This window comes from Rhodnius prolixus, unplaced genomic scaffold, assembly GCF_049639745.1.
Source record: "Rhodnius prolixus isolate KJV_2025 unplaced genomic scaffold, Rpr scaffold_9, whole genome shotgun sequence".
Lineage (NCBI taxonomy): Eukaryota > Metazoa > Arthropoda > Insecta > Hemiptera > Reduviidae > Rhodnius > Rhodnius prolixus.
Window position 1 is genome coordinate 11510850 of NW_027411604.1, and position 27974 is coordinate 11538823.

General features: G+C 33.0%; 2 protein-coding genes across 2 annotated transcripts; one reads left to right on the forward strand and one right to left on the reverse strand.

Moving 5' to 3' along the window:
• The first annotated feature begins 1105 nt into the window (after positions 1-1105).
• Positions 1106-2437, forward strand: LOC141454617 (uncharacterized). The gene is made up of 2 exons (XM_074129056.1): positions 1106-1348; positions 2029-2437. Exons 1-2 carry the CDS (start codon positions 1106-1108, stop codon positions 2335-2337), a joined length of 552 nt encoding a protein of 183 aa, XP_073985157.1. The 3' UTR covers positions 2338-2437.
• l(3)80Fj (lethal (3) 80Fj) lies at positions 2177-27894 on the reverse strand. The gene is made up of 44 exons (XM_074129051.1): positions 27711-27894; positions 27526-27628; positions 27253-27448; positions 26460-26624; positions 25284-25467; positions 24947-25199; positions 24682-24860; positions 22868-22967; positions 21565-21818; positions 21318-21480; positions 20999-21231; positions 20746-20911; positions 19701-19825; positions 19416-19594; positions 16572-16698; positions 16388-16477; positions 16014-16299; positions 15668-15922; positions 14720-14886; positions 14515-14627; positions 14231-14441; positions 13921-14154; positions 12999-13193; positions 12648-12894; positions 12321-12557; positions 11141-11320; positions 10766-11055; positions 10335-10530; positions 10087-10226; positions 9364-9512; positions 9159-9270; positions 8862-9077; positions 8554-8756; positions 8359-8482; positions 7175-7408; positions 6830-7099; positions 6610-6726; positions 6305-6535; positions 6013-6206; positions 5621-5832; positions 5386-5534; positions 5165-5269; positions 4394-4606; positions 2177-4076 (listed from the first exon to the last, which is right to left on the reverse strand). Exons 1-44 carry the CDS (start codon positions 27726-27728, stop codon positions 3948-3950), a joined length of 7944 nt encoding a protein of 2647 aa, XP_073985152.1. The 5' UTR covers positions 27729-27894; the 3' UTR covers positions 2177-3947.
• Between the last annotated feature and the right edge of the window lie 80 nt (positions 27895-27974).

Consider the following 27974-nt stretch of genomic DNA (forward strand, 5'->3'; position numbering starts at 1 on the left):
ATACCACCTAGTGCGGTTGAAAAACTTCTCACCGTCTTCGCTTACAAGCAGTAAACCGCAGTGCCATTCAGTTTACAGGAGTTAATCGATAACTTCGGGAGTTGTCGATCTGTAGGCCTCTACTATTTTTCTCTAAATGTATTCTCTAGGTCTTAAAAGAGTGGCGTACACCTTACCTTTTAAAACACCACAAAGAAAAAAAATCTTAGTCTTGGTCCCTCTGCCAATCCATTAAGACGACCAATCTGTCGATCACTAATCAATGGATTTTGAACTACCAAATAAGTTACCAAGCGGTCACTTCTATAGTTTTTATTTCTCTAAGAAATAAAACCTCCCTATCCTGGCTCTTTTTATTAGTCGAGCAATTGTGTGGTAAGGACGATTTGCCCTCTCTCTAAAACGTTCCCGGTAAAGTCTAGCTGCTGAACGAAAATTACCGTGACACTCACCTACGCACAAAATAATATCCACCATTTCACATGGTGCCATGATTGCACTAACTAAATATTGAGTTTTACTTATTTTTACTATAAAGACCTTTGGACCAGTGTTTCAGCTAATAGCATCAACTTAAACAGTTGTCGACAAAATAAATAATATTCATCAAAAGGACAATAAAGCAACACGTAATTCAGCTAACAGAATTTAAGTTTAGGGATGTGGTACCAATGCGGGGGCTCAAAGTTTGCACTTACATCTATTATCAGCTATGATTAATCAATTTAAATGTATGTATACCAGATAGTGAAATCCATTTTGGCTATGCTTCTAATTAAACTGCTGTAAACGGCTTTTTTTATACCTAAGTGCGGCCATCTGCAGTATGACCCAGAGTAAAATTGCTTTTAGAAATTAAATGTTTATTGTTTTAACTTAAAGATATAGTTTTATTTACCATAAAAAAGTAGCTTATGAAATGTAGACTTTTATAATTTTACAAATTATAAATAAAATTACAATTTATACATCTGTTTGCAAAAAATATGATTTAAAACAATTAACTTCCCAGCAACTAATTTTAAAAACAAAAATATACTGTATTGCATCCTGTAACATTTTTAATTTGCGCGAAATCAAAGGTGCTTTTATAATATAGGTTATCATGTTTCTCACTAAAGTCCTGTTGGCCAAAAATGTTGTTGATTACATCCGACAACAGATTCTTCGAGGGGCTGCCCCAAGATTACGAAGACCGTCTGTGTTCAACGAAAAAGAGAATGAATATTATGAAAAATTATTTAAACATTTTGATCAAAATAGTGATTATTATTTGGATAAGGAGGAGTTGCATAATTTAGTCAATTTCCAAACGAATAATGAGATGCATGATTGTGATATCAGTAAAGTATGTGACAATTTAAACTGATGAATTTATATAAGTTTGATTGTTGTTTTTTAAGTTGATCTTTCTATATAACACGGAGTTTAAAGTTATTTTCTTTTAGAAAACAGAACTTACCTTTTAAACTAATCATTGAAGTCCTTAGCCTTTGATAGGGCTCTGCCGAGCTCCGACAATGTTCTTTAACTACTGACAATGCTATATATCACTCACTAAACAACCATGTCCTTATTATTATTACTTTATCTTCAGCTGGGTCTATGTTCATACCCTCGTCAATTTCTCACAGACCAACTGACATATAAAGTGCACTAATCTTGCGCTGGCTTGGTCGACGTCCGACAACAGAAGTTCGATACATTCGGTGGTCCCAATTGTTGCTTACGGAATGAGGCCGTCAGAGGAAATTATTACTTTTAGTTCAGCCATCCGCTGATATCAGCTAATTTGGTGACCATCAGAGAATTTGTTTTCATATCATTCGGGACGTCTACCCTACTATCATCGCCAAATTCTTTTCCCTATAAGTAATTAATATTTTAGGCTTTTTAGCATGACAGCACGATATATTAGCACAGCCTGGTCCCTGTATATTTTGACAATCATCTAGAGACTATAAAACATTTTTATTAAGCCATTTTAATTGAAATAAACGTTTCATTATAATTTTTACGAATTTCCAGCCATTCCATAAGATGGATATTAATTCAGATAATAGAGTATCAGTGCAAGAATATTTACATCATATTTCAAAATGCAGAATGAGATTACCAAGAAAACATGAAGTAGAGGAAATATTCAACATTTACGATTCTAATTTTGATGCGCACATTAATTTAGACGAGTTGAGGCAGATATTATTGTATATGGGCGAAAATTATGCAAGAGACGATTTAAGAAATTTATTTGTCAGCGTTGACAAAGATAAAGATGGGCTAATTGATAACTATGAGTTTCAAGACTTAATCTTTACCAAATTAAGAACCAAATGATGCATGATGTGCATACTTTTTTATATTATTATTAAGGTTTTACCTATGTTAGTCAGCACCTTTGTATATTAAGCGCAATTAAAAATACAAAAAGTAATAATTGTAGTTCTTTTTTTTTCAACTTAAGGACTAGCACTGATTCCAGGGATTTTGACACCCTAAATCTAACATACCTAGTAAGTGTTCTTGAAGAATGATACCAGTACTATCAGACCTTTAGTCCCACTTTTTTATTTTTTTTTTAATGGTAGATAACTTTTGAGCCGTTGGAGTTCTTTGATTATCCCATATTCTGTTGTTTTTGGTAAAATAAAAACTAAATTGGCTTTCACGAATATATAACAATTACAAAAATCCATCGCTGTTTAATGTACTTTTTCTTCAGACAGTGTAAACTGAAGCACTTAAAATTTCTTATTTTTTAAATCGTCAATTCTTAAAATATTCAGAAGGTGGAGGCACTAGCCAGAGGAAGTCTTTCATTATGCTCTACATATTGGAAACCACTGGTTACTTTTATCAGGAGTTCCTTTAAGGTACAAAAGTGGTATGTTATAACGTTGTAATAAGAGTCACCTGGAGAGAAAATCTACGGGGCAGGACATGAATCCGGAACTTCCGTGAGGAAGTCTATAGCACAAATCAACGCAACAAGTCCTCGCAAAGGTAACCCTTATGACGCCTGTCCTACGATATTGTGATTCAGCTGAAACCTCATTAAAAATTTAATAGTTTCAATAGTTATTATATCTCTACTGAAGGATATTCTTGACAATTTTCAGTAAAACACTGCGGTAAAATAAATAAATAAAAATTATGAGAATTTGTAAAACTTTTTAAACTTTAAATTATATATATACTTTTTTAAATTTTAATATACAATTTAACACCAAAGGACTTACAACAGAAATATTCACAACTTAAAGATCACAAATTAAATAAAGACTTATTTAGTTAAAATAAATTTTTTTAAAAACAAAATTATTTTATTAAAAAAAGAAAAACTATTTAAAAAATCTAATTTAAATTAACTAAGGGCATAGCTTAATTTCTATATTAATTTTTTCTAATTATAATTATACATAATGTGCAATTTTAGACAAATCCCAACAATTTATCAAGTGGAAAATCAGGTAACGCTCAATATGAGCGTATAAGAAAGGAACAAGGAACAAACTACTTTTCTTTTTTAAAACAACTTAGAATTGATAACTTTATAATATGAATCATTTTCATTGTTATACAATTCTAAAATAATAAAATGTAAAGAATTTCTAGGATAATATTTTAAGAACACCACTTTTAATTAGGAAACAGAAGTATTGGTATTTACTTTTTATTTAGTTTTTGTTTTACCACTGATATAGGATTTTGGATTTTTCGCAGGGCCAATATCAATTATGATAGCACATTTTTTTTATCGAATCGAATAAAGCTATTAAATTTTTTATAAATATGTTAAAATACATTTTTTTTTTAAATGTACTCTTTCCATTTTATACATGGAGTTGATTAAATATTGAAAAGGAATCGTTTTGATTTAAATAAAATGAAGCTTTTCAACCAATTCCTCTTGTTGGAACTAGGGCAATTACACATGGGAACCTAGATCAGGTGAGTAACGTATCATCTAATTCTTCTGCCTTGCCTTCAGGTTGAATAGCAACTTTTCTTAATACTTTTGTGATAACATCGCTTAATGCTTCTGCAGCTCCTGGATCCAATAGTGACATACACCACTAAAAAATATAAAAAATAAAAAATAAATAGGAGTTTATAATTATAAGAATATTCATCAATAAGAACAGTCGATGTACCGCCTTGGATACCAATAAAAAATATAACCACTAAACATTAGTTTCTCTAACCATGAGAGTATCGAACCGGAGAATAACAGCGAGTTCAAAATGTGACAGAAACTTGGCAATTGTACTGTCTCAGTATATATTATTCACCATTTTAACATGAATGTAAAATAATAATCCTCTGTGCTTTCTAACACAAAGTTTATTAAGCAAACAAACTATACTGAAAAAAAATAATAAAATATGTTAACCTGAAGTTTCTCATCACCATGCCTCAGCCTCAATACTGCTACTAGTGACAGCTCTGAGTTAGCTTTTACATAACCATTTTTCTCTTTGGTACCATTCACTAACATTGGTATTGCCGATTTTAGGAATTCCGGTGATGATATTTCTCTCCTTCCTAGATATGAACAAGCTCTGGCCAGCAATTGTTTTACTTCATTACTGGGGTGATTCATTGACTGAAATTGTGATGTTTGTATTAATTTTCAACAAAATTATCTGTTAGAAAAAATGGAAAAACTCCTAAAAGCATAAAGTTAATAATTTTAAACTTTTTTCTTTCTTTTCTTTGGAACTAATAGTGGATAATGTAGAGCAGGATAAGGATTACTTTAATTTCCATTTACATAAGGAAACTTTTTTTTTGCTGTAATTGAAAAAAGCGCCACAAGAGCTTGACGATTGCAAGCGAGGAAGCAGAGAATGTATATTGGTTGAAAGTTTTTGACAGAACAGAAGAAAAAAGAAGAAATGGTCTTTTTAAATGAAAATAAATTCAAATAATAGCATTTCTAATAAAAGAAAATAAAGAATAGTAAGTCAGTCTAATCTGAAAAATGAAAAAAAAAATGATACTACTATTCTAACAAAATAATGAACTCTTAACATTAATAAAATAATGTGAATTAAATTGGTATGATAATAAAAGTACAAATATTTATGAATCAAATGAAATTAAATAAAAAGACATAAAATGGTGAGGTAAATAACCGTCTGCCAGTTGAACAAATACATACCCGAACAAATGGAGATAGCAGCGGTTGAGGTAATGTTTCGCTGTTTGAAAAAAGGTAATCAAATAAATATGCACAACCCCTCACACCGTTCATTACTATGGGAATCTGCAAATAGGACCAAACCAAATATTACGATTTGAAGTGAATACCACAGTATTTACATATTTTGTACTAGCAAGTCAATATAAGTATCTAGATACAAATAAAAATATCATTCTTACTCTATCGGCTGCAATAAAACTTAGTATGACTTTATGTATTTTATCTTTGTACTCAGGAACATAAACCTTTTCTGGAGCTTCCTTTAATGCTACAAAGAGTGCAGCACTTCGACCATGTCTCAGTGTCCATTCAACTGTTACATCGTCGACTAAGTAACAAAATCATTGCAATTATTATAAAACAATGCTATAAGAAATCGCAATTAAAACAAATTTAAAAGATAATGATAATCACCCAGTAAATTATCGTTAAGCGTAATTGCAAGTTGTTCCGGTGATAACCAGCGAGTAAGTGCACCTACACAACCAGCAGCGCCACTCCTTGTCGCGTCCTCACTGTGCGACAACATGGACAACAGGGATAGGTGAATTGGTTTTAATACTGATTCGGACATTTTCTCACCGGCCGCACTCACTACACCTCTTAGTGCCTGCATCATGGTCTCCCTAAAATTATGTTCAAAGTATAACATAAAAACATCTCCAAAACTAGCCACTTCTAGATATGTTTGATTTCATTTATAAACAACTTCTGCCAATGACCGACATCAAAGTAGCGATTTTAAGGCTATATTCAATAGATATTCATCTAAATTTTGTCAAAACTATTAAATAATTTAGACAAACCTGACAGCTGGTTCTTCAGCACTCTTTACAGAATTATGAAGTTCGCTGAACAGAGGATCTGGCCTTGTATGAATAGTGATTAAATAGCTAAGAGCTGTAGCAGCTTTTAATCTAACCAATCTATTTCCATCGTTCAGTGCTTTCAAAAATGTAGTTTGCAGTTGTGGCAAAAATTGTTTCAACATCATGCCAACCTGAAACCATGAAAATAGAAGTAATTTAAAAAAATATATATATATATATACATCGAAGAATTATTGTCCTGCTGGAGCACTTGAACTTATTAAATTACCTTAGCAAGAAGTGTGGCCAGGGTGTGCAATACGGCTGCTTTAACACTTGGCGGAAATCGATCACCAAGGATACGAATCAGTGGACCTGTAATATGGATAACGGAAGGTTGTAGAGATTGGGCCGTTGTGAGCGAAATCACTTCTCCTAATCCTTGTGCAGCTGCTTCTTTAATTTCTGGAGATCCATTTAAAATGGATTCTCGGAAAATCGGAAGAATAGGTGTTATACCCTGAAAAGAATGTATGTTTATATTACTTAGGCTTGATTTTGGCTAGAAAAATCTCACTGGGACATTATAATTACCTTTGGTAGACATAATCCAGGCAGAAGAGTATTCCCAGATTTTAGGTCACTTGCAGCAAACTTAATAGCTTGTCTAATGTCCCCTACATACTGTATTTGTTGCGAAGGGTCAAGTGACTAGAAAAAATGAGGCAAGAAAGATTTAGTCCAGAAATATTTCTTAAACCAAGTATTTAAAGCAAATAAATATAATTTATTCAACTACTGTCGACCAACCTACCTTGGTAACTGCAGAAAGTGCATCCCAAGACATTTGCAGGACCACAGGATCATGGTCAGTAAAGTTGGTGATGAGACCTCTAAGGAGTTGGGAAACATGTTGGCTGTAATCCGCTCGACTATGAGTACAAAATGAACAAAGCAATGTCGCCGCTGCTTTCCTAGTTTCTACATTATCACATTTTCCAACTTCTACTAACTGATCAACAATTGCACGAATACCAGCTTCGTCAGTTACTGAAAGCACAACCGCTTGACAATATTCGATTTCCTGTAAAAATTATATAGAATTATAACAACTAGAAGATCAATAAAATCGAGGAAGCAAGTAGTAATGAAATCTTACCTGGGTAGATCCTTCAGAGGAAGCTAGAGCAGTTAATAGTGCAGGAAGTATCTTATGCAAATACTTGGTAAGTGCTTCGCCAGCTACTGAAGCTAAAATGGATAAAGCTTTCGTGTTAATTGGTGTAACTGTTAACTGAGGAATCAAGTATGGCAATACTACTCTTGACTTAATTGCCATAACTTGACGCAAACCATCTAAAGTCCACTCGGCTACTTCTGATTCTGGATCATTCTGTAACAAGCAAAACATGGTGAAATTTAGTAAAAATTGTAATTAAGTAAAAAATTATGAAAAGCCTAACAAATTAAGGACAAGCACCTTCAATTATTCTGCAATAATTTGTTTTATTTTAAATAAATCATACTGAAAGCCATGAATCCGCTAATGGGGGAATATGTCCTCTAACAGATCATTCGTTGCGTTGCACTAAAATAAATATTACCGGTAAGAGATAAGGGTCGACTGGTAAAGGATCATCAACAGTAAATTAGCCAAAAACACTGACGCTCCGAGGAACAGAAGAACGTTACAACCAAGTTCTACCACAATTACAGCGTATTATGTCATTTCTGTGAAGTAATATGGATCGAAACTAAATTGATACTGATACGCAAAGGGAATTCGACACGCCCGTTTGCAATTTGTTGGATACTTGGCTTTATAGATACTCCAAACCAAAAAAGACACAAGGTTGGATCCGCAATACTTTAGAATATCGAAATTTCTATGTGACTAACTAACAAGTGAACTGCTCTTGGATCCATACAAATTATGACTAGAGAGAAAATTCAAATTATTTACTTGTACCTAACGAACAAATCTCTTAAGATAACAGAAATTCCAAAACTGGACAGAAACCATGTAATGGAATAAAAGATATTAAAGAAAATTTAGAATCCGTTTTCAATAAAACTGAGTTTTGACACCAGTCATGAATGTTATTGGTTAGAAAATTTTGGAGCCTCTAGAAAAGAAAATCTGGAACGAATTTTAAGTTTGGGCTTCACTTTCGTGTTTGTTTTTTTTACGAACACCCAGGAACCTCATCAATCACTAATATAACTTTTTCCGCGCAGGATTCACCAAATTATAATTACAAGGTGAAAAGAGCAATGCAAGAAAAAAAAATAATAATAATAGATTCTCCCATACATTGTACTTAAAAACAGAAGAATACTTACAAGTTGTTGTAACATTGGAGGTAAAATATCATCAAGTGCTCTAACTCCGACGGTTGAATGAAGACTGTCAAAGGTTTTAGCAGCTGCTTGTCTCACTTCAGGCAACGGATCGCACAACGCTTTCCTTTATAAGTAATTAACATTTAATGAATTTATATGATTGTGTACGATGTGAAGGAATAGCTAGAAAATTACCTGACAGTCGGAACAAGACTATTAACAAAGGTAAGAACCATATCACGACTTGTTGAAGTCATCATTTCGGACAGACCAATACACACACCCTGCCTTTGATCTGGCTGATCTGATTCTAAACCTTGTTCTAATATTGGAATAATTTCTGGCAGGACCCTTTCACCTAATTTTCTAACTAAATCTCCCAAGGTCTTAGCTGCAACCTAATTAAAAGCAATAACGATTAATAAAATTTTCATAAAAGCTAAAAAACAAATATTAATATTATGGATGGAACCATCAAGAAAAGCTATACAGTTAGAACTCACCTGTCTCTTATCATGACTAGTGGAAGCCAAACAACCAAGCAGAAGACTGAACAATGTTGGAAGGATTTCTCTAAGAGTTCTTGGCGTATTCGTGACCACAACCTTCCATACATGCAAGGCTGCTTGTCTAACCATTAAAGCTACGTCAGATCTACCCATGTACAAACCGGCTAAAACTCGATTTCTACGTTCGGCTCCCAAAGCACCAATTATAGCCTTTAAAGAGAACAAAAAATATTTCAATATCACCAGAGGATTGTAAAGACTAAAAACCATAACAACAAACAAGACCATTACTTTGTGGGATTGTTCAGTTCCAAAATTATCATCCTCGTTAGCTGTTTCTGTGCTCATTTTACCAGACACACCAGAAATTCTGTACAGTAAATCTCCAAGAAGTTGCACTGAGCTAAAATATATTGAATTAATAAAAATTGAGCTGATTTAAAAAAAAGAAAAACAAACAAACAAAAAAGATGGCAAAACAAAAACTTTGCAAAACCTGTAACGAATCCTCCAATTATCATCGAAGAGACCTTTCTCAAGTTCAGGTAACAGAAGAGTTATAGCAGAATCTGCGTATAAGTTTACAATCCTCTGACCAGCTTTAAGTGCAGTGTCTCTTACGTACTCATTTTCATCTGCTAATGCCTAAAAAGAGAAAAGTTTTAGGTGGGACATATTTTTATGTTTGAAAGCTTATAGAGAGCAAAACTGGTTAAAACGAATTTAATGATATCTTTTCTTGAGAGATAATTCAAAACCTTTATAGTTTTACGGTTTAGCCACATTACAAGTAAGCTGTCAGACGTTTGAAACATTTCGGGCCTACTAAGGAGCTCTTTTGAGGTGAGGAGCAAGGTCGGAGGTTGGATATAAAAAAATAAATAATACAGGTATTAAAAAATAGTTAAAGATTTGAACAATACCTAGGAAATACTTAACCTAGGAATTATTAGCCATTTCTTCAGGTATCTTGGCGTTCCCGAGGTATCTCAGTCTAACACAAACTTCAAAGAGCTATATTCAATACATTTGTATTGAATTCCACTAATTCCACTAATTAATGTATCGAACACTGAATTCACTGGATCCAAGGTAAATTCTTAGGAATTCTAAGAATTTTTTGCATAATTTTGATGCCATAAAACTTATTGATTCCTCGTCGTAAAATCTAACGTTCTACATATATTGAATATATTTAATTATATATTTATAACGTTACCTTAAGAATTGGTATAATTATCTCGCCAATGTATGGTGTAAATTCGTTAGTAAATACAACTGGCATGTAAATGAACATCATTATGTATCCATCTTTCACATGAGGTGCGATATCAGATCTTTCTGCGGTAGTAATGATTTCTGAAAATAATTAATAATGTTACGGAATTTGACATTTTCTACGCCTGAAAACTCTGACTGATGAAGTCATAAAATTTCATTATTAGGTTATAAAAATGAAAAATTTACCGGGCATTAGTTTATGTAGTTTTTCTACGCCAAGTCCACCAACCACTTCACTTAAACCTTGAGCAGCACCGGATCTATCCACAGAACTGGTTTCTGATGTAAGTGTCTTCATTAACCACGGTAATAGATCTTCAAAACTAGCTTCACCCATACCTCTAACCATGGCACCTAACGCACGTGCTGACACACTGCGAACCTTAACAAACAATTTAGAAAAAAAATGGCTTCTTGAATCTTCATGAAAAAAATCCTGACAGATTTCACGGAGTGTTAAATTATTAACACCATTTATTCAAGTTGCTGGATCAATACAAATTCAAATCAACCGAAGGATCTCTGCACAACCGGTGGATGTGGAGAGCTTTCAATGTTAGTCAAGAGATACATTTGTTTTGTTTTTGTTGAGATTATTAAGTTAAAACTTTTATTACCTCTGGCACTGGATCTAGCAATGAAGTCTTCAATCCAGGGATTATAGTTGGTAAATATGGTGTTAAATCTTTTTGATCTGTTAGAGAATACATATTTCCAATAATCTGTGCAGCCATTTTTCTAGTTTCTGTAGATCTATCCATAAAAGCTCTTTGTACAACGGGCATAATCAAAGCCAGTGAAGGGGCATCAATGAAATGTACGAATTGTGTGTCTAATAAAGTTTGTAAGCACATTGCTGTTTTGTTTGATGGATCTTGTAAAGCTTCTAGCAAAACAGGAACAATTGCTGAAAAAACAGAAGGAGAACTGTATTAAAAAAAATAATGTTAAGCTTAAAATGTTCTAATTTGGTGGCAAAGAGAAGAGAGTACCTTGAATTTCTGGATTACGGATTACTGAACCAATCTGTTTAAGAGCTTCGGTCCCAGCAGTTTGCACTTTAACATGAGAGTCGCTCAATACTTCAATTAGTTTTGGTACAATACTTGGCAAACAGGATGACAACTGTTTAGGTGCACAAAACGCCATGGCACCAAGAAGCTCTACAGAGCCTAGAGAAATGACAAAAACTTCAATAACATCCACATGGTACAAAATAGAGAATTATTAAAGCATTTCGCTGGCTTATTTAATCATCTTCAGGGCTATTTTTAATAATACATTTTAATAATAATTAGTTACAAGATACAAAATTAAATGTGTTGTTATATATGGAGTGAAAAACAAAATGGGGGAAATGCAATTACAAAAAAAACAAAGAGATTTATGTAAATAAAGTTTTGCAGAGATTGCTTGTCTCACTAAAACTAAGTTATATGTTGGACAAATGTATACTCGTAAAATTAGGTTATAAATCATAAGTTTTTAGAACAGGAATGGTATGTATATTACTGCTGATTTACTGAGATTGATTTTCAGTAAGTAATGCCTATTTTTTGAGGAGTGCTTTATGTCCAACTACCAAATAAGTTATCGTAGACATAGGTGACTAAGAAACATACTTTACTTCTAAGTTCTCATATTAAACATTAAATAAAATCCAAGCCTAGACCGGGAATCGAACCCAGTAATTTGATATACATAATTAATTTTTCGGTAAAAGCTAAGATGTATTATATTAATACACCTTATTGATATTAATATTTACATTACAATGGGAAAACAAGAAGACAAAAGCGGGTACGGCTTGGTAATCCGTCAGAGGTATAGCGATATTGGGTTCGATTCCTAGGTCTAAATCTCGGATTTGATTTAAAGGTTAATATAATATAAGTCAAGTATGGTTATATACGTCCATATTTTATTGGATAGGTGGACGTATATATAGGTAGTCCGCCTGAAAAAGTTGGAATATCTTTACTTTGGGTAATGTCTATATATTTTCAGAATATCCGCTCTACTAATAGCATAGTATCCATTCGCAATAATCAAAATTACAAAAAAGTGTCCTTTTCGTTGAACGTCATAAAAATGAGTGCAACACTAATAAAAATTGGCAATATATTTGCTGTAACACAAACATAACTAGTAGTTATACATAAAATTTGTTACCTGTTTTAGTTCTCCAAGAATCTTTTTCTAGCGCAGCCAGCAAAGATGGTAGTACTAATTTCACACCGTGCGCTGACAACTTACTCATTACTACTTTGGCACAATCATCGGTCGCATCTCTAACATATTGATTACCATCACCAAAACAGAGTAGCAAATGTGGTAAGACATGAACTATGTAAGGTTCAAATAAACGACCTAGAACGCTACAAAGCATTTCAAAAGCGAAAAGTGCTCCTGAAAATAGAGATTTTAAAATAATATTTTGGTTAGTTTAAGAATTTTATTAAAACCACGATTGCGAAATGAATTATTTTCTATATCTACCTTCTCTATGCCTATAATTCTTTTTATCTTGAATTGCTGTTGTTAATGTTGTCATAATATCCAACTGTTTGAGAACCAAGATACCCATACCTTTCACTATACCTGCTAGGCCATAAGCGGCTCCTTTCCTTTGACCATATGATTCTGAAGAGAGCAACTGGTTCAAGAGCTTTTGAACAAGAGCAGGAGCTTCATCTTTGATGCTGGGAACTAATGCTGGTAAACAATTCGCCACAGCTTCTTGGACCTATTACATTATGATTAATGTCCACATAAGAGAATTCTTTCTTAAAAATAGTGGTATATTCACATCAGACCGTGAATTCCAAAAATATGATGTCTCGAAGTTACCTGCTGTGAAGGAGTTGAAAGAGCGTCTATAAGTTTAGCTACAATTGGTTTGACTTTTTTATCATCTTTATCTAAATGCCTGGCCAAGCTGCCCATCAAGATTACAACAGACTGCCTGACTGCGTCATAACTACTACAGTCAGGTCCTTTGTCCAAGACTGGTTCAAAAATGGACAATAAACTGTTCACACATTCCTGAAATGAATATCTAACTATTAACAATAAAAAGACCTCGACTATCAAAAAAGATATTAAGTGCCATTAAAACAAGACTGATTATTCTGTAGCTCAGATATAGAACATCTATGATTTCAATTAAATCTGAGTAATTTTCTTTGCTGCAAGGATAAGCGAGTTTACAGTAGAGCATTTAATGGCAGTAAATAGTAAGAGAATTCTAAATTTAAAAAATGCATGAGAAAAAGAGCAAAATACCAGTGTTTTTCGTATTAAAATTGTTAAAGATTAAATCCAAAAGCGGGAAAAATTCGCATACTACAGGGCAACCAGGGCTAAAGCTGCTATTATTAATTTTCCGCACTTTAGTTTTGTTAAAATTTGGAGCACGTTTTAGCGATCTACCTGGAAATTTATCTTTGTAAAGTGATAACTAATCATCTGTATACTGATTTGATTATTTGTTAAATGCTGATGGTGGGGGATGAACCGAGTAATAGCAACTTTAGCAAATAAAATAATTTATTTGTTTATGGTAACGAAATTGGTTTAATTTTTTATTTATTGGTTAGATTGTTGGTAAACGTCGGCTATACTCAATGCAGGAATTATACCTATTTATAGCTGTTTTCATGTTACTTTCTGGTCAGCAAAAACAATAACATTTTGTGGAGAGAAAAGAATTACTGAGAATAACGAAGATCCTGAGTTCGAGTAAGTGCTTTTAAAAGCACACATCAAATACCTTTCCATGAAGATCTACAGCAGCTAGAGCTGCAGCTAACATGTTGTTTCTAACAGTATCGCTGCGATCACCAAGACCTTTGTCAACGTAAAATTTAGCTAAATCTGACACTGCATTTGGTGTTAGTAAAGGCGCCAACTGTTGTAATGCTAAAGCAACCCCACTGCGTGGTTCCCACGTATCAATTGGTTTCTCAACTATTCGTCCAAGACTGTCCACTCTTGCAGGAACCATCTATAATAAAAATATGCAGAGGTGTAGTAAAAAAACTGACTCAATTAAAGCAGGGCATCCATTTTTCTGCACTTACATTGTACTTATCATTATAGATATCCAGTAACATTCTTAAAACAACATCAGTATCTTGTTTTTTGCTCTGTTGGAGTAAAGCGGCCAGTGCATTTGCAGCAGCCTGTTGTATTTCAACTACTGGATGTACAATATCAACTAGTAATCCTTCACTTAAGCCAGGAATATGGGAGTCTAAGTTAGCTATTTCCCATAATTTGTGTGCAATTTCCCTAAATTTTTAAAAACATAAACATTGACGTAACCAATATATTGTAACATTAATAATAAAAAAAATGTTTATACCTGTTTTCAACTACCACATCCCATCTTGCAACCCACACTCTTTTAACAATCTGAAATGCTAACTCAGCATTTTTTTTAGGTTTTGGGAACACCTGTACTAAAGCATATAAAGCCTGTAAAAAAATAAAATAAATTTTTTAAAAAACCTATAAAAAACAAGTTAATTTTTAGGAATTTCAAACGGAAGAAATAACATTATCAATACCCTAAGCGCTGCATCTCTAACGTGATGGGAAGAATGTTGTAACGCTGTTAGTAAACAGCCTATTTCATCTGGTGTAGCTACAGAACATCCAGTGCCTCCAGAAGATGCACTAGCCACATCTAATAAACATGAACTTGCTTGCTGTTGGATCCTTCCAGCAGTTGAACCTAATTATTTTGACAGATCAAAAAATTTGGTTAAAGTGATAAAATTATTTAATTTATGTAGCCTTAGGCGGCCAAAATTTGTCGCATTCGTCCAGAATATCAGATTGAAAAACAGATTGTTGTATGATAATGCTACCCGTAGCAACTCCCATTTAAGTGAGAAGATTTTTGGCAAAACATAACACTTTATACTGAATCATTCACAATATTCGTCTAATTAGCACGTTGCTAAATCGCGAACTTAAAATGAAGTTTAAAAGGTGTAAATTGATGATATCTTGATTTTACAAGAAGCTTCCATGTTTTCTTTAAAAATAAATTCGCAAAGTGAATTGGTACAGGAATTTGTATCGTAATTAAATCGTCGTAAACAGTGCATTGAAGTTGGGGACTTATTTTCAATAAATAAAACCATACCAAGTAATTATTTCTTTTAACTATATTTTTTTAAGAGTACAGTTTTAAAACTTTTTTGATACACTGTCCACAAAGTTAGCGAATAGTTTTTGATGTCCTCATTGGTATGTACATCGTGGTCGAAGTTAGGCTTAAAGCTAGCTCGTGATTTGTACTTTTTTATTCAAACAAACTTTGCTTGAGAGATTATCCTACCGTTCTTCCGATTAGCTTATTACGATTTTTTTTGGTCTAATACAAAGCCTTACAACTATTGTAAACTTGAAAGAGGTTAAAATTAAGAAATTGGAGTTAGAATATTTTAAACGTTCTTGATTACAGATATTTTAATATCTGCAAAACCAAGAAGAATTCAAAAACTTACTGATCAAATCGATGCACAATAACATTATTTGCTTCCTCGGCAACAACTGAGGATTGTGCAGATCTGGTTGAATGTTGGAAGCACGTAGGCGACACTGCTTACTTAATAGCTGAATACATGTGGTTAATAATGGAGAAGTGGATGGTACAATTTTTGTAATACATTGTATCAATGGCAATACGTAAGAAAGAGCCGGTGCAGTGATCATTTTACCCTCTTTTTCCAATTCTGTTACGGCCCAGGTCATCGCTTTACCTGTAAAAAAATAAAACAAAAATACAAAGGTTTTGAAACATATATATATGTACATGTACTAGCAACATTACAAATATATAATAATACTCACCAATATCTTGGTCTTCCCAAGCAGGATCTAATTCGCATTTAGGTTTAAGCAAACGTAAAGTAGTATTGGCCACTCTCTCAACGGTAACATTTGAAACAGGTACAGAAATAAACGCTGGTTTCCTAAAATATAGGTACAGTTTGGAAAGTAATCCAGCACATAATGGTGAATTCAACCCTTTCACAATAAGTGGTATCAATGTTGGAAACTGTAAAGCTAACTGCAAGGGAGATCCATTGCAAACTGATACTATTATATGATGTGCTTTTATTAATTTATTTTCAGCCTGCAAAATTAATGTTTTATTTGTAATTTATTTATTTCTAAAATTTGTAGTTTTTTTAAAGATGTAAAAAGAAGGCAATTTGATATACTTTGGTTAAACGTTCCCTTACTGCCGCTTCTTTCTCTAGTTGAATGCGTATTATTTCTTTTTGCTTTGGTGTTAGCTCTGGCTGCGCCAACTAGTTAATTATCATTTAAATTATTGGAAACAATTTAAAATTATTGTTAACATTTTACTAAAATAACAAAAAATGGATGAGTTGACCAACTCACTTTTCCTTCCTTTCGTTTCTTCTCTTCCAATTCCTTCCTTAGAGCGATTTCTTCTTGTTGCTCTTTATAAGAATACACTTTACTTTCTCTTTTCATATTTTTTATGTTCATAGTCGTTTCGTCTTGGCTAGCAAAAGAAAAGATAAAAAAAATTGGCGACATTTGCCTGCTACAATTCTTAATATTGCAACTTCAACGGAACCTTAGAGGGTTTACCCCTACCTCTCCTCCAAAACTACCTTAATTAAAAAATATATCAAATAAAAACTGTAGATCAACATGCTAACACTAAATTGCATCCATTTTCAACGAATATTACCGTAATGGCACTCTCCTTTAACCAGTTAAGCGTGGGATTTAGTTTTAAAAACCCCCCACAGTGTGCGGAATTAAAATCAGACAATAACGTATTTACACGTCGAACGCAGGGCACAACAACCAAAAATTTACAACGTCGTAATAGTCACTGCAAGCACTTTTCCTGCAATCTCTGGGGCTTAAGGTTACAGAGCATTCTGTGCATTTCAAAACCTTGCACCGCTTCACGTATGCATTGCTGTAGTTAACTAGGGACGCAAGAGCTTTTACAAGGAAGAAAAAGAGCTTTGAATTCTGTGGAAAATGAAATCATGCTGGTACTGAGGTCTTAATCTCTATCTAAGGTAAAAACGGCTTTGCACAAGGGTTGAGAGCTTCTGTTTGCGTGCCTGATTCCCAATCTCTAATGCGGAGACCAAACATGTACCAACCACTTATCACTTGGCTGACTCCCACCAACCCCTCCGCATAAAATACTTAGCAGTTCTATTGGTAAGATAAAGGAAACATCCCATCAAATAATATTCTTGTTTTATTTTATTAAAATTTCGAGTTTTTATAGTTAATGGCAATTTTATATTTTTCACAACGAGTATACACGTCAAACATGCTTAACTGGTTAACAAAAGTGCCAATCGAATTACCATGGGAAAAAATTATACAAATAAAAGTTACATAATATATACACTTATACGATGGTCGTTTGAAAAGTCCGTGCAAAGTCAGAGAGATAGCACTACTGGCGCGTATCGAGGTTATGTTTAGTTAGTAGCGTCTCTTGGAAGGACACACACCAAGTTTCAGCCAGATCGGTCTATTTCTTTGTGTTTGGCATTCGTTTGAAATGAGGAAGTCGAGTGTTTTTCAAAAAATGGACGAAAAAGAATTTCGTGTGTTGATTAAACTACTTTATGAAAGGCAAAACGCCTCAGGAGACTAAAGAGAAGCTTGATAAACATTATGGTGACTCTGCACCTTCGATTAGAACAGTTTATAAGTGGTTTCAAAATTTTCGGAGTGGCCATATGGGCACAAGTGACGCTGAACGTTCTGGACGCCCTGTTGAGGTTACTACTCCAGAAATCATTGATAAAATCCATGATATGGTGATGGATGACAGAAGAGTGAAGGTGCGTGAGATTGCTAGTGCTGTGGGCATCTCGAATGAACGGGTACATAATATTTTGCATCAACATTTGGACATGACAAAGCTATCCGCAAGATGGGTGCCGCGATTGCTCACGCTTGACCAAAAACGAAATCGTGTGAAGTGTTGCAAGGACGGTTTGCAGCTGTTCCAGAAGAATCCGCAGGACTTTAAGCGTCGTTTCGTCACTGTGGATGAAACATGGATACATCACTACACTCCTGAGACCAAAGAACAATCTAAACAATGGGTTACCAAGGGGGAATCTGCGCCAAAAAAGGCGAAGACCGTTCCTTCGGCCGGAAAGATTATGGCGACTGTCTTTTGGGATTCGCAAGGAATAATCCTCATCGACTATCTGGAAAAGGGTAAAACTATTACAGGTGCATATTATTCATCGTTATTGGACCGTTTGAAAACCGAGCTGCAAGAAAAACGCCCACGATTGGCCCACAAAAAAGTCCTTTTCCATCACGACAACGCACCAGCTCACACCTCAGCAGTTGTGGTCGCAAAATTAATGGAAATAGGGTTCCAACTCGTTTCACATCCCCCTATTCTCCAGACTTGGCTCCCTCGGACTACTATTTGTTCCCCAATATGAAGAAATGGCTGGAGGGAAAAAGATTTTATTCAAACGAGGAGGTGATTGCAGAAACGAATGGCTATTTTTCAAACTTGGACAAATCCTATTATTCGGAAGGGATCAACAAACTAGAGCAGCGTTGGACGAAGTGTATAAGCCTAAAAGGAGACTATGTTGAAAAATAAAAAAGGTTTACCCCCAAAAATTAAGTAGTTTTTATTTTTGCACGGACTTTTCAAACGACCCTCGTATAAGTTTTGAGGAAATTTTAGCAACTAGCTCCGAGAAAAACATCATTAACTGCTACTTCTATCTATCTGAGAAATTTTTTTCGCTAAGTTACTGTAAGTTCACAAAGGGTACTAAAACAAACTTAAAAGTCTGAGTCTCCTACGATGTTACATCAGAGCTACAGTTTTAACACACGTAAACATCTAAATTTTAAGTTTACGAGACAGGATCCTACTAATTCGTGTTATTTAATAAATTTGTAAGGGAAAATCACTTAATTTGAGATTGCAAATATTAAAGCCAAAAGAAAATATAGCTTAGTGGTTAGCGTCCTATAGTCCCACGCAGAGAGCCTGGGTTCGAATCTAGCTGCTAGCCTTTAGTTTGTTTTTTTTTTTCTTTGTAGGAGCTTCTAATAGCTCACTGTCCGACAATCGACAGTGTTGTCTATAACGAGAGAAAACTGTCCGGAGTCCGGAAGTGCACTGAAAAAAGCTCAGTGGGACAGAGATATCGACGCACTTAACAATATAATAATAATAATGCCAACAATTACACTTACCTGGCCAGAACAGATTTATCAAACAATTCACCAGGAGGACTTTTGAAAATCGCATAATCTTGTGCAGAAACATTTAACAATTCCGGATCAGACAGTAAAGTGATCACGTAGTCCAAGACCGGAGGAATAACTGCATTAGGATTCAATTCAGAAATCGTGCTTAAAGATTTTTCATAGCTCTATAAATAAAAGTATAAGTACGAAAATGAAAATTAATTATTCATTTTGAGTGTTAGCCTAATAAAAAACCTTTAATAGTAAAAATGTGCATATTAATTTACTTACTAGATGAGGTGTGAAATCATTAACCAAAAGATTAATGAATTTTTCATTATAATGAGATATAAATTTTGATGGATGTAATTTGAAATATTTAATGATTTTCAACCAAAGTTTAGACTGTGCTGTCTCTGCAAGAAATTATTCAAATAAGCACATGAAAATTATGTACAGCAATAAGCTGACAAGAGCATAACATTAAAGTAAATAATTAAATTAAGTAAATTGTCAATAAAAAGAAAAAAATTATATAGGATATTTTGTTCTCTTTTGATTTGCCTAATAAGGATATTTTAAGGTAGGTGGTTTTTTTCATCTCTCGCGGTTAGTGCATTAAAATGAGCATCAATGTTCATCAAAAAATGTCTAATTTGCATAAGCCTACATTCAGTTAACAAAGGACTTGTTTCCAATCTTCAGAAATGACTGTATTTTCAAAATTTGTTAAAAAAGTATAAAGCGACATTTTTAAAATGAGCTTTTTTCTACAACTATCGATCGAGCGTCAAGGACCGTAGCGGATAGTTACTTGGAGAAAACTGAATAAGCTAATACTATAACAATGCCTCATGTAAATCTTGATGACAAAATTGTAGCCCGGTAAAAAAATAACCAGGTACCATTTACTCAAATTCTTGAAATAGAAAAGAGGTAGGTTAAACAGCAATCTTCTTCGTCGGACAAAGCGGCAGTCTCAAGAAGTAGTGGGATCGTAATGACATTTCTTAGAAGTTGCTAAATCAGGTTAGATAAAGCGATACGCATTTCTAAAACAATGCAGTCTAAACACCACATACCCTACCAAGCAAGTTTAAAAACCATAAGTTTTTGGGGAGTAAAATATTTAAAAGTAAACAATAATTGGTGAGGAAAGGAACAAATATTTACAGGGTGTGACAAAATGTCTTATTAAAAATTTTGTGCTTTCTTATAAAATACTGCTTTGTAATAAGCCAAGTAATAACAGCAAACAATATAACTAAAAAGTAATCAGAACAGTAATAAGATTCAGAAATTTAATAAATAAATAAATAAAAATTAATAACCTTACCAATTAAAGGATGATGGCAGGACAATATTGAATGAAAAGCCAACAATTTTTTATCTTCTTTAGATAAATTAGTTCCTGAACACATAACAGTAATTGCATCAACTAAATGCCGTGGTTTCAGTTCCGTTTGAGTATCAGAATTTTCTTTATTATCTTTTCCAGTGCACTAAATAAGTAATATGAATAAGTGAAAATAAGACGACACAATCAATTCGATTTATATATAGATATATTGTATATAAAAAAAACTTACCTGGAATTTATTTGAAATTAATAAGTTTGTGAATTCATCTAAGAGTGCTGTGGCTATTTGAGTCCCTTGTAATGATGAAAACATGCGATGAAGAATTGGTTTACATTTTGCTTTAACTGTTCTAGTTGTTAAGCAAATTACCAACGTTCTATACAAGGGTTTTGGATTTCCCATCAATTGGGCAACATGTTCCATTAAGATTTTTTCACATAATGAGACAACTTGGCATAATGCTAATTAAAATAAATCAACATTTTTTAAAGTAATCAACCTAAATAATCTAGCATTAAATAGAAATATTTTAAAATTATTTATTCACCATCACAAGATGCTTGAAGCAAAAATTTTTCTGAAATAAATACTTGTTTATCCATATCAAGTATGATATTATACAACGGTGCTAATTTTGAATCTACTGAATCGAGTGTAGCCATTTTTAGCAATAAGCAAGCTGCACTCAAGCCTTCCATAACTATAGCCACCTAAGCGATAAAATAAGCAAGATGACAATAACATATAAAGGAAACAAGTTTTATAATTAACAATCAAACAAAAACAAAAATCACCTGTGTCGGCTGAGCCGCAGCTTTTTCAACACACTTCACCAATAAAGGAATGTACTGTGTTGTCTGAGAAGCGGTTGCAGACTGACAACAGACAGAGAGGACTCCGATATAAGCAGCTCTAACTAGAGATGTAGAAGTTTTCAGACTTATTCCCCTTTCAAACCAGGAAATGACTTTAGGCGGAATACTTAAGGTAAATTTACTGCACCACAGGGACATCATTTCCAAGCAATAGATAAGGGTTTTTTCATGTACTGAAATAATATAAGGGCAGTATTTAGAAACAAATAATTGTAATGAATAAACGAACAAGAAGTAAGGAACGGTTTCCTTGAATGATTAGCTAGCTAATTAGGGTATTTTTTTCTAGGAGACTTGATCTGAATTACATAATATGATCTTAACTTCCTTTTTAAGATATGCATTATTTATCTTGCTTTTGTTAATCTACAAAGAGATGACTGTTGCAGTAATAACATGAGAAACTACCAATATTGCACTTTGTGGAGTTGCAACATAAATTGATCCGCCAAAAATTTCGTAACTCCTCTTTGAACCATTTTTAAGCAATAATGTGAAATGGCATGCTGAGAAAAATTCATTTGAAACTGTAAGAAGCAAAAAAAGAATTGATCCTCTAACTCTGAAACTATTCAGTTATCACTCCAATAAAGTTTAAATTAGAAATCTTTCAAAACAATCTCGTAATTTTCTAAGGTATAGAAGTCAGGAAAAAAAAAATCCAATAAAATTCGCATTATGGAGACAAAAAAATTAATCTTTCTGAAGAAAAGTTAAAACGAAAGTTGTCTTAAGAGTGAATAGTTTTAAACTTACTTTAAAGAAATCAACTTATGCGAATTTCAAAGATAATCGAAAGAAAACTATAAGGAAATTTTAAGGAAACCCACTTACTAGATTTTCTTCGAAATTTATATATAACATACAAAAATTTATTTATAAAATTTCACAAAAAAGAAAAATGTATTCAAAGAAAGTAGCAGTTCAGTCTGATAGATTTTAACCAAAACTTTATTACAGGGTTTCTAGTGGCTCCTAAACGAAACGCAAATTTTGAACTATATGCCATTTTCGACATGTTTAAGTAATTAGAAGCTGAGAGATAAATTGAAAGACGTATTTTTAAAATCCACATTTTTGTGTTGAAGGCAAAGTAATTTTTTTTAAATCGAAATCTGCAAGATAGCATTCTTTCTATCCGAATTCCGCACCTTCGCGTCATAATCCAGTGAGCAAAAAATGACATCAAGAAGTGGACATTATAAAAACATTAACATATTACCTTCAACCTCTAATATTTTAATAAACTGTTCTGCAACGTTCTGAGTAAGTTGTTGAATACTGTTTCCTGTTACAGCGTTGTAACTCAAGTTACCAATAGCCTGAAATTAATACAGCTAAATATAATCTTAATTTTTTCAATTATCAAACATAAAAGCTAAGGTTTATTGTTAATGCAGAATATTATATCCTTTAAAAAAACTTAGTTTTAAAAGTTAAGTATGAGTGTTGATTAAGCAAGTACCAAACATTTTATTCATACTTCAGCCCATAATTTCAGTTATTTAAAGAATCGTTCGAAAAAACATGGGTTTGACATTTTATTACAGTTATTGATATCATTTTAGTAATTTTACATTAAATTTTTATTAATTTTGTTTAGAATTTATTAGATGTCATAGACCCCTATGCCTTCTACCCTACCCATAAAGGGCAAGCCCAAATATTACAGCGAACTGGCATTCTACCGGACTGCCTAACCACCCCTCCCCCAAAAGTGCCCTTAATCGAATTATTACAGAAAAATATTTCTAATAAATGTTATAGAACCATTTGTGAGCTATAGTTAAACCGAGTTTAAAGAAAATCGAACGAGAGGTTTTTTTTAAAAAAAAGTGAAAAATCTATTCAGTAAGCGCCACTATTGGAATCTATACCAGTTACAGAGCTTACTTTTCTCTACAAATCAGAATAGAATTCATTAAAATCGGAGTAATACGAAGAGATATAAAGGTTTGAAATTTGATAACCTCCAAAATTTAACCTTCTATATTTCAATTACCATCTCCTTAACAAAAACTTGCAGTATAGTAAGTTAAGTATGTGGATTGATTAACCCTTATACCTTTAATTAGAGAGATCTTTCTAAAGAATGCTTTTAGTTGCGATCTCCAAAGAATTCTCAAAAACGATTTTCTTGTGAAACGTTTTGATAAAATACATAGGTTGGTATTTGTATGTAAATAGCAATATTAAACTGCGATTACAGTACTTCCGCTTAAGAGAAGAAAGAAAAATTAAACTGCTTCCTAACAGTACTTCTCCCTAAAAGGCAAGGAGAAATTAAACTACAAATACGCACGATTGCAGTTCCCTTTAGTAGGTGTAAGAGCATTATGGCATTTTAGAGTCACGTAGGGAAGCTTTAAACAATTCTTTGTGCAAAATTGTATCAATATCGGACTACACGTTATAGAAATATTAGTAATAATACTTTTAGAGAAGGCTTTACTTGCGTGGGGCAAACTCCCCATTTAAGATGCACAGCGTCGAGACTTGCAATCAAATCTAAAATGCAAATTTATATAAAATTTCGATTCGAATGATTCTCTATTCATGAAAATCAGTTCACGGGTCGATAATTTGAAACGATTGTAGTACTTCCCATTCGAAGGCGTATGAGCAGGATGGCACTTTAATGCAATGGATGGTAACCCTAACCCCTTCATTCTGCCAAATTTGATCAAAATCGGGCAAAGATTTAAAGGGTCATTAGAAATTAATGTTTAAGAAAAAGTCATACATACATAGGTCTAACTTCCCTCCCAATGTTTATACAGCTTTGAGACCACCAAACTGTAGATCTACGTGGAATTCCGAATCGAATGACACCTCATTCATAAAAATCCGACCACGCGTTTAGTCGCTACCATGTTTACAAAAAAGGTAACAACAAAAACAACAAATTGACAAAGTTGGGAGTTTTTCAAAGTTAACGCTTTGCATGCAGTTTTTGTCGATTAACCCTAATACAACTGTCCTACCGGACTGTTTTAGTTAAATTTGGTTTTAAAACTAAAGTTACGTGATAATAACCTGTAATATTGTTATTTTGTGCGACGAAACTGTAATCTTCCCTTGAGATCCATTAAATAATTGAAATAAATGATCAGTCAAGGCGCCCACAGCATCAGGATCACTACATTGTATAGACAATGACTTGATAGCATCGGCAGCTTGTGCTCTACAATCGTCATCATTGCTACAAAGACTACCTGTTTAAATCAATAGGAAACTTGAAAATGAACACCCTCAACTTCTATAACAAACCATCTAAACAAAATTGTAGTATAAGACAAACCTGCAATGGTTTTCCCCAAGTTAAATGAGTATTTACTGAGATCTAATGAAACATTTGCCAACAATTTTCCTAATACGTATAGAATAAGTTCAGGATTTCGTAGCATTGCTTTTTGAAGTGCCGGCAGGAGCACATTGGAAAAATCATCATGTGAAGCTAGCAAAAGTACTGGCCGACAAGCCACAGCAATATAAACGGGTATTCGTGTTTTACTGCTTATGACAACTTTAACAAGCATTTCCATAAGCCTAATCTAAAAAATAAAAATTAATTAATTAAAAAATATCAAATCATTAAGTAACAAAAATTAAGCTTTTTTATGCAAAAATATAAGTACTTTAACTTCCTCAATGTATTCATTAAGTTTGTTTTCGTGTAAAAATTTAACAAAAAAAGCTCCAAAGACAATGGAATGAGTACAGTCGGGTAATTTACATGTTCCTTTAACATATAAAGGAATAAGGAAGTCCTTATTTGATTTCCACATAGTGCTTAACATATGTTGTCCTTTCTCAGATTTCCTAAAAAAAAGAAAAGAAAGTAATATTGCATTAAATATTAATAAATTTTCAACAATAATGGTAAGAAAAGTTAATCCAGTTTCGCGAACCCTTCAGCGCATCAGTAAACAATTTACAGTTATAGCTAAATGTATCGCTGAGGGAGCTCTTTGTGGCGAAAATTTCATAAATAATAGTAATAACGACATTAAATAAATATATATAAAAAAGCCTAGGTTCTCCTTTCTTTCTCTTACTGCAATTCTTACAATTCTCATAAATAATTTCAAAGTTTTAGTACAATTCTACTATAAACCCTAATACTACTGTCATACTGGTCAGTTTTAATAAATAGCTTAGGAGCTATTGCTTCTCATGAGTAAATTTGATTTAGAGGAAAAAGGTATTTAATGTCTATTTTTCAGGGGAAGAATAAGAACGAACTAACAGACGAAGTAAACAGAAATTTGAAGGTTTTGATTTTTCAACTTCAGAGAAAGCTTATGATTATAAAATAAAGTACTGTTTATAGAGAAATGATAAAAGCCGTAACAAAATGCTCAACACCAGTTTTGACTTTGAAAAATTTGGTGCTCACGAAAGACAGCAGTTGACAAACCACTTGCAGTGAATGAAATCAAGTGTTATGGTATCAAAGAAGACTTATCATCGGAGGTTGATGATATGCAAGATGGCACAGATGTGGAATCAAAGACAGATTAGTGAAGAATTACTCCCAATCATATGATTATTTAAAATAACCATCTGTTTAATGAAAGAATGAATGAAAAGTGGTTAGTTAAACTTTTCATTCAGTAATTATTTAGCCTGCTTAATTAAATGTAATGCTTAAATAAAAAAGGTGTTTAAGCCAATGTTTCTTCTTGAAATGAGAATTTATTAAAAATCAATAACATAAAAATCTTACATCTAATCAGAAATTTTGAGGTCACTACCGATAAAAAAAAAAAATATTGTTATACTTAAAGAAAGCAAAAATATTTTCTACTAACTTTCCATTTCCTGATGCAAGAATTGATGAAAACAATACTGATTGGGCATTTACAACTTTAAGGAAATCTTCTTCTGAACTATTTCCTTCACATTTGTTCAATGAGTTCACAATCAAAAGATTACTCCAAGAAAGAGCATGTAAACAACTTTGAGCAGTGCTCTTCCTGAAAACAGAAAATATAGATCAAGCTCTCACATTTGAAAAAGAACAAAAACAGGGTGACAATTAAAAAAAAAAAATCGTTTAGTATTTTACATAGGCCAGATAATTTTAGTATATGAGCTGAAATAGATGCTAAGTTTCAGAAATCAAACCAGAAAGCAATGATTTTATCGTCCTGAGTATTTTAAGTGATAGAGGAATACTCGGAAATAGTCAATTGCCTACGGAGCCACTTTAAATAGATGGGAGCATTAAACACTTTTTGGTTCAAGGAAGGCTTGAAACCAAACCATATCTCTCATAAATCTGGCCCAAAGATTTCTTAAATGTCACAAAACCCTTACACAAGATGATAAACCCAGAGATAGCAACTGAGAAGATACCAAGCATTAATCGTTGAAAAATATAAATTAAATAACATTAGTACCACTTATTTTTTATCTAAATGGAAATTGTAATGAAACATCTAAGCAAAATAAAATATTATTCAATGAAGATCAGCTTCAGTTTCAGCTTATGAAAAATAAAATAAGTTGCATAAGCAGCCGCCGAAGTTGATAGGATACGTCCATATCAAAAAGCAGAATATCCGTTAGTAAAACAAGATGTAATAAAATTAGTGTACATACGTAGCTGTAATTGAAGCGTAAACAGCGGCTACTTCATTGAGAATGGGTGACAAATGTTTAAGAGTCCATTTAGGATGAATAGTTGTAAGAGAACTGATAATTGATACTACATATCTTTGTGAGTCAGAATCTCGATATCGGGGTAAAGTCATTTGAAGTACTTTGCAAGTCCCTCGTACGATATTTTCGTTAAAACCTATAGGAAAAAAAAATGTAGTTAAGTACAAGATGCAATCTAAAAATGAAAGAATTTATTAACACCGGTAAACTAACCTGGATTGGCTATGATAGATTTTACATTTTCAAAAATTAACTTTCTTTCTGCAAGACTGGCTGTTTGTACTTTTAGAGGTAAGTCTTTTAAAACTTTCGACAGCTAAAAAAATATGATACATCATTGTAAATGTGTAAATCCCTTTGAAACAGTAACAGTTAACTTCCACGTGACATATACTCACATCATCGGTTGCAGTCATGATTACTTTTTAGTAATATAACAAAATTGTGCTTAAAATAACAATAAACAAATATTTTAAAATTGCCAAAAATTTTTGTTACCAATATCACTAGAACTCATACCATGTAATCACTTATAACCTTTTTTCTACTTTACTCTTAGATGGACCTATTGTGCTGTTATTGAACACAAATAAGTGAGGCATTCGATTATCGATTCATAGGGAAAAAGTACTCTTGGTCATTAAACTAAGTAAATTATATTG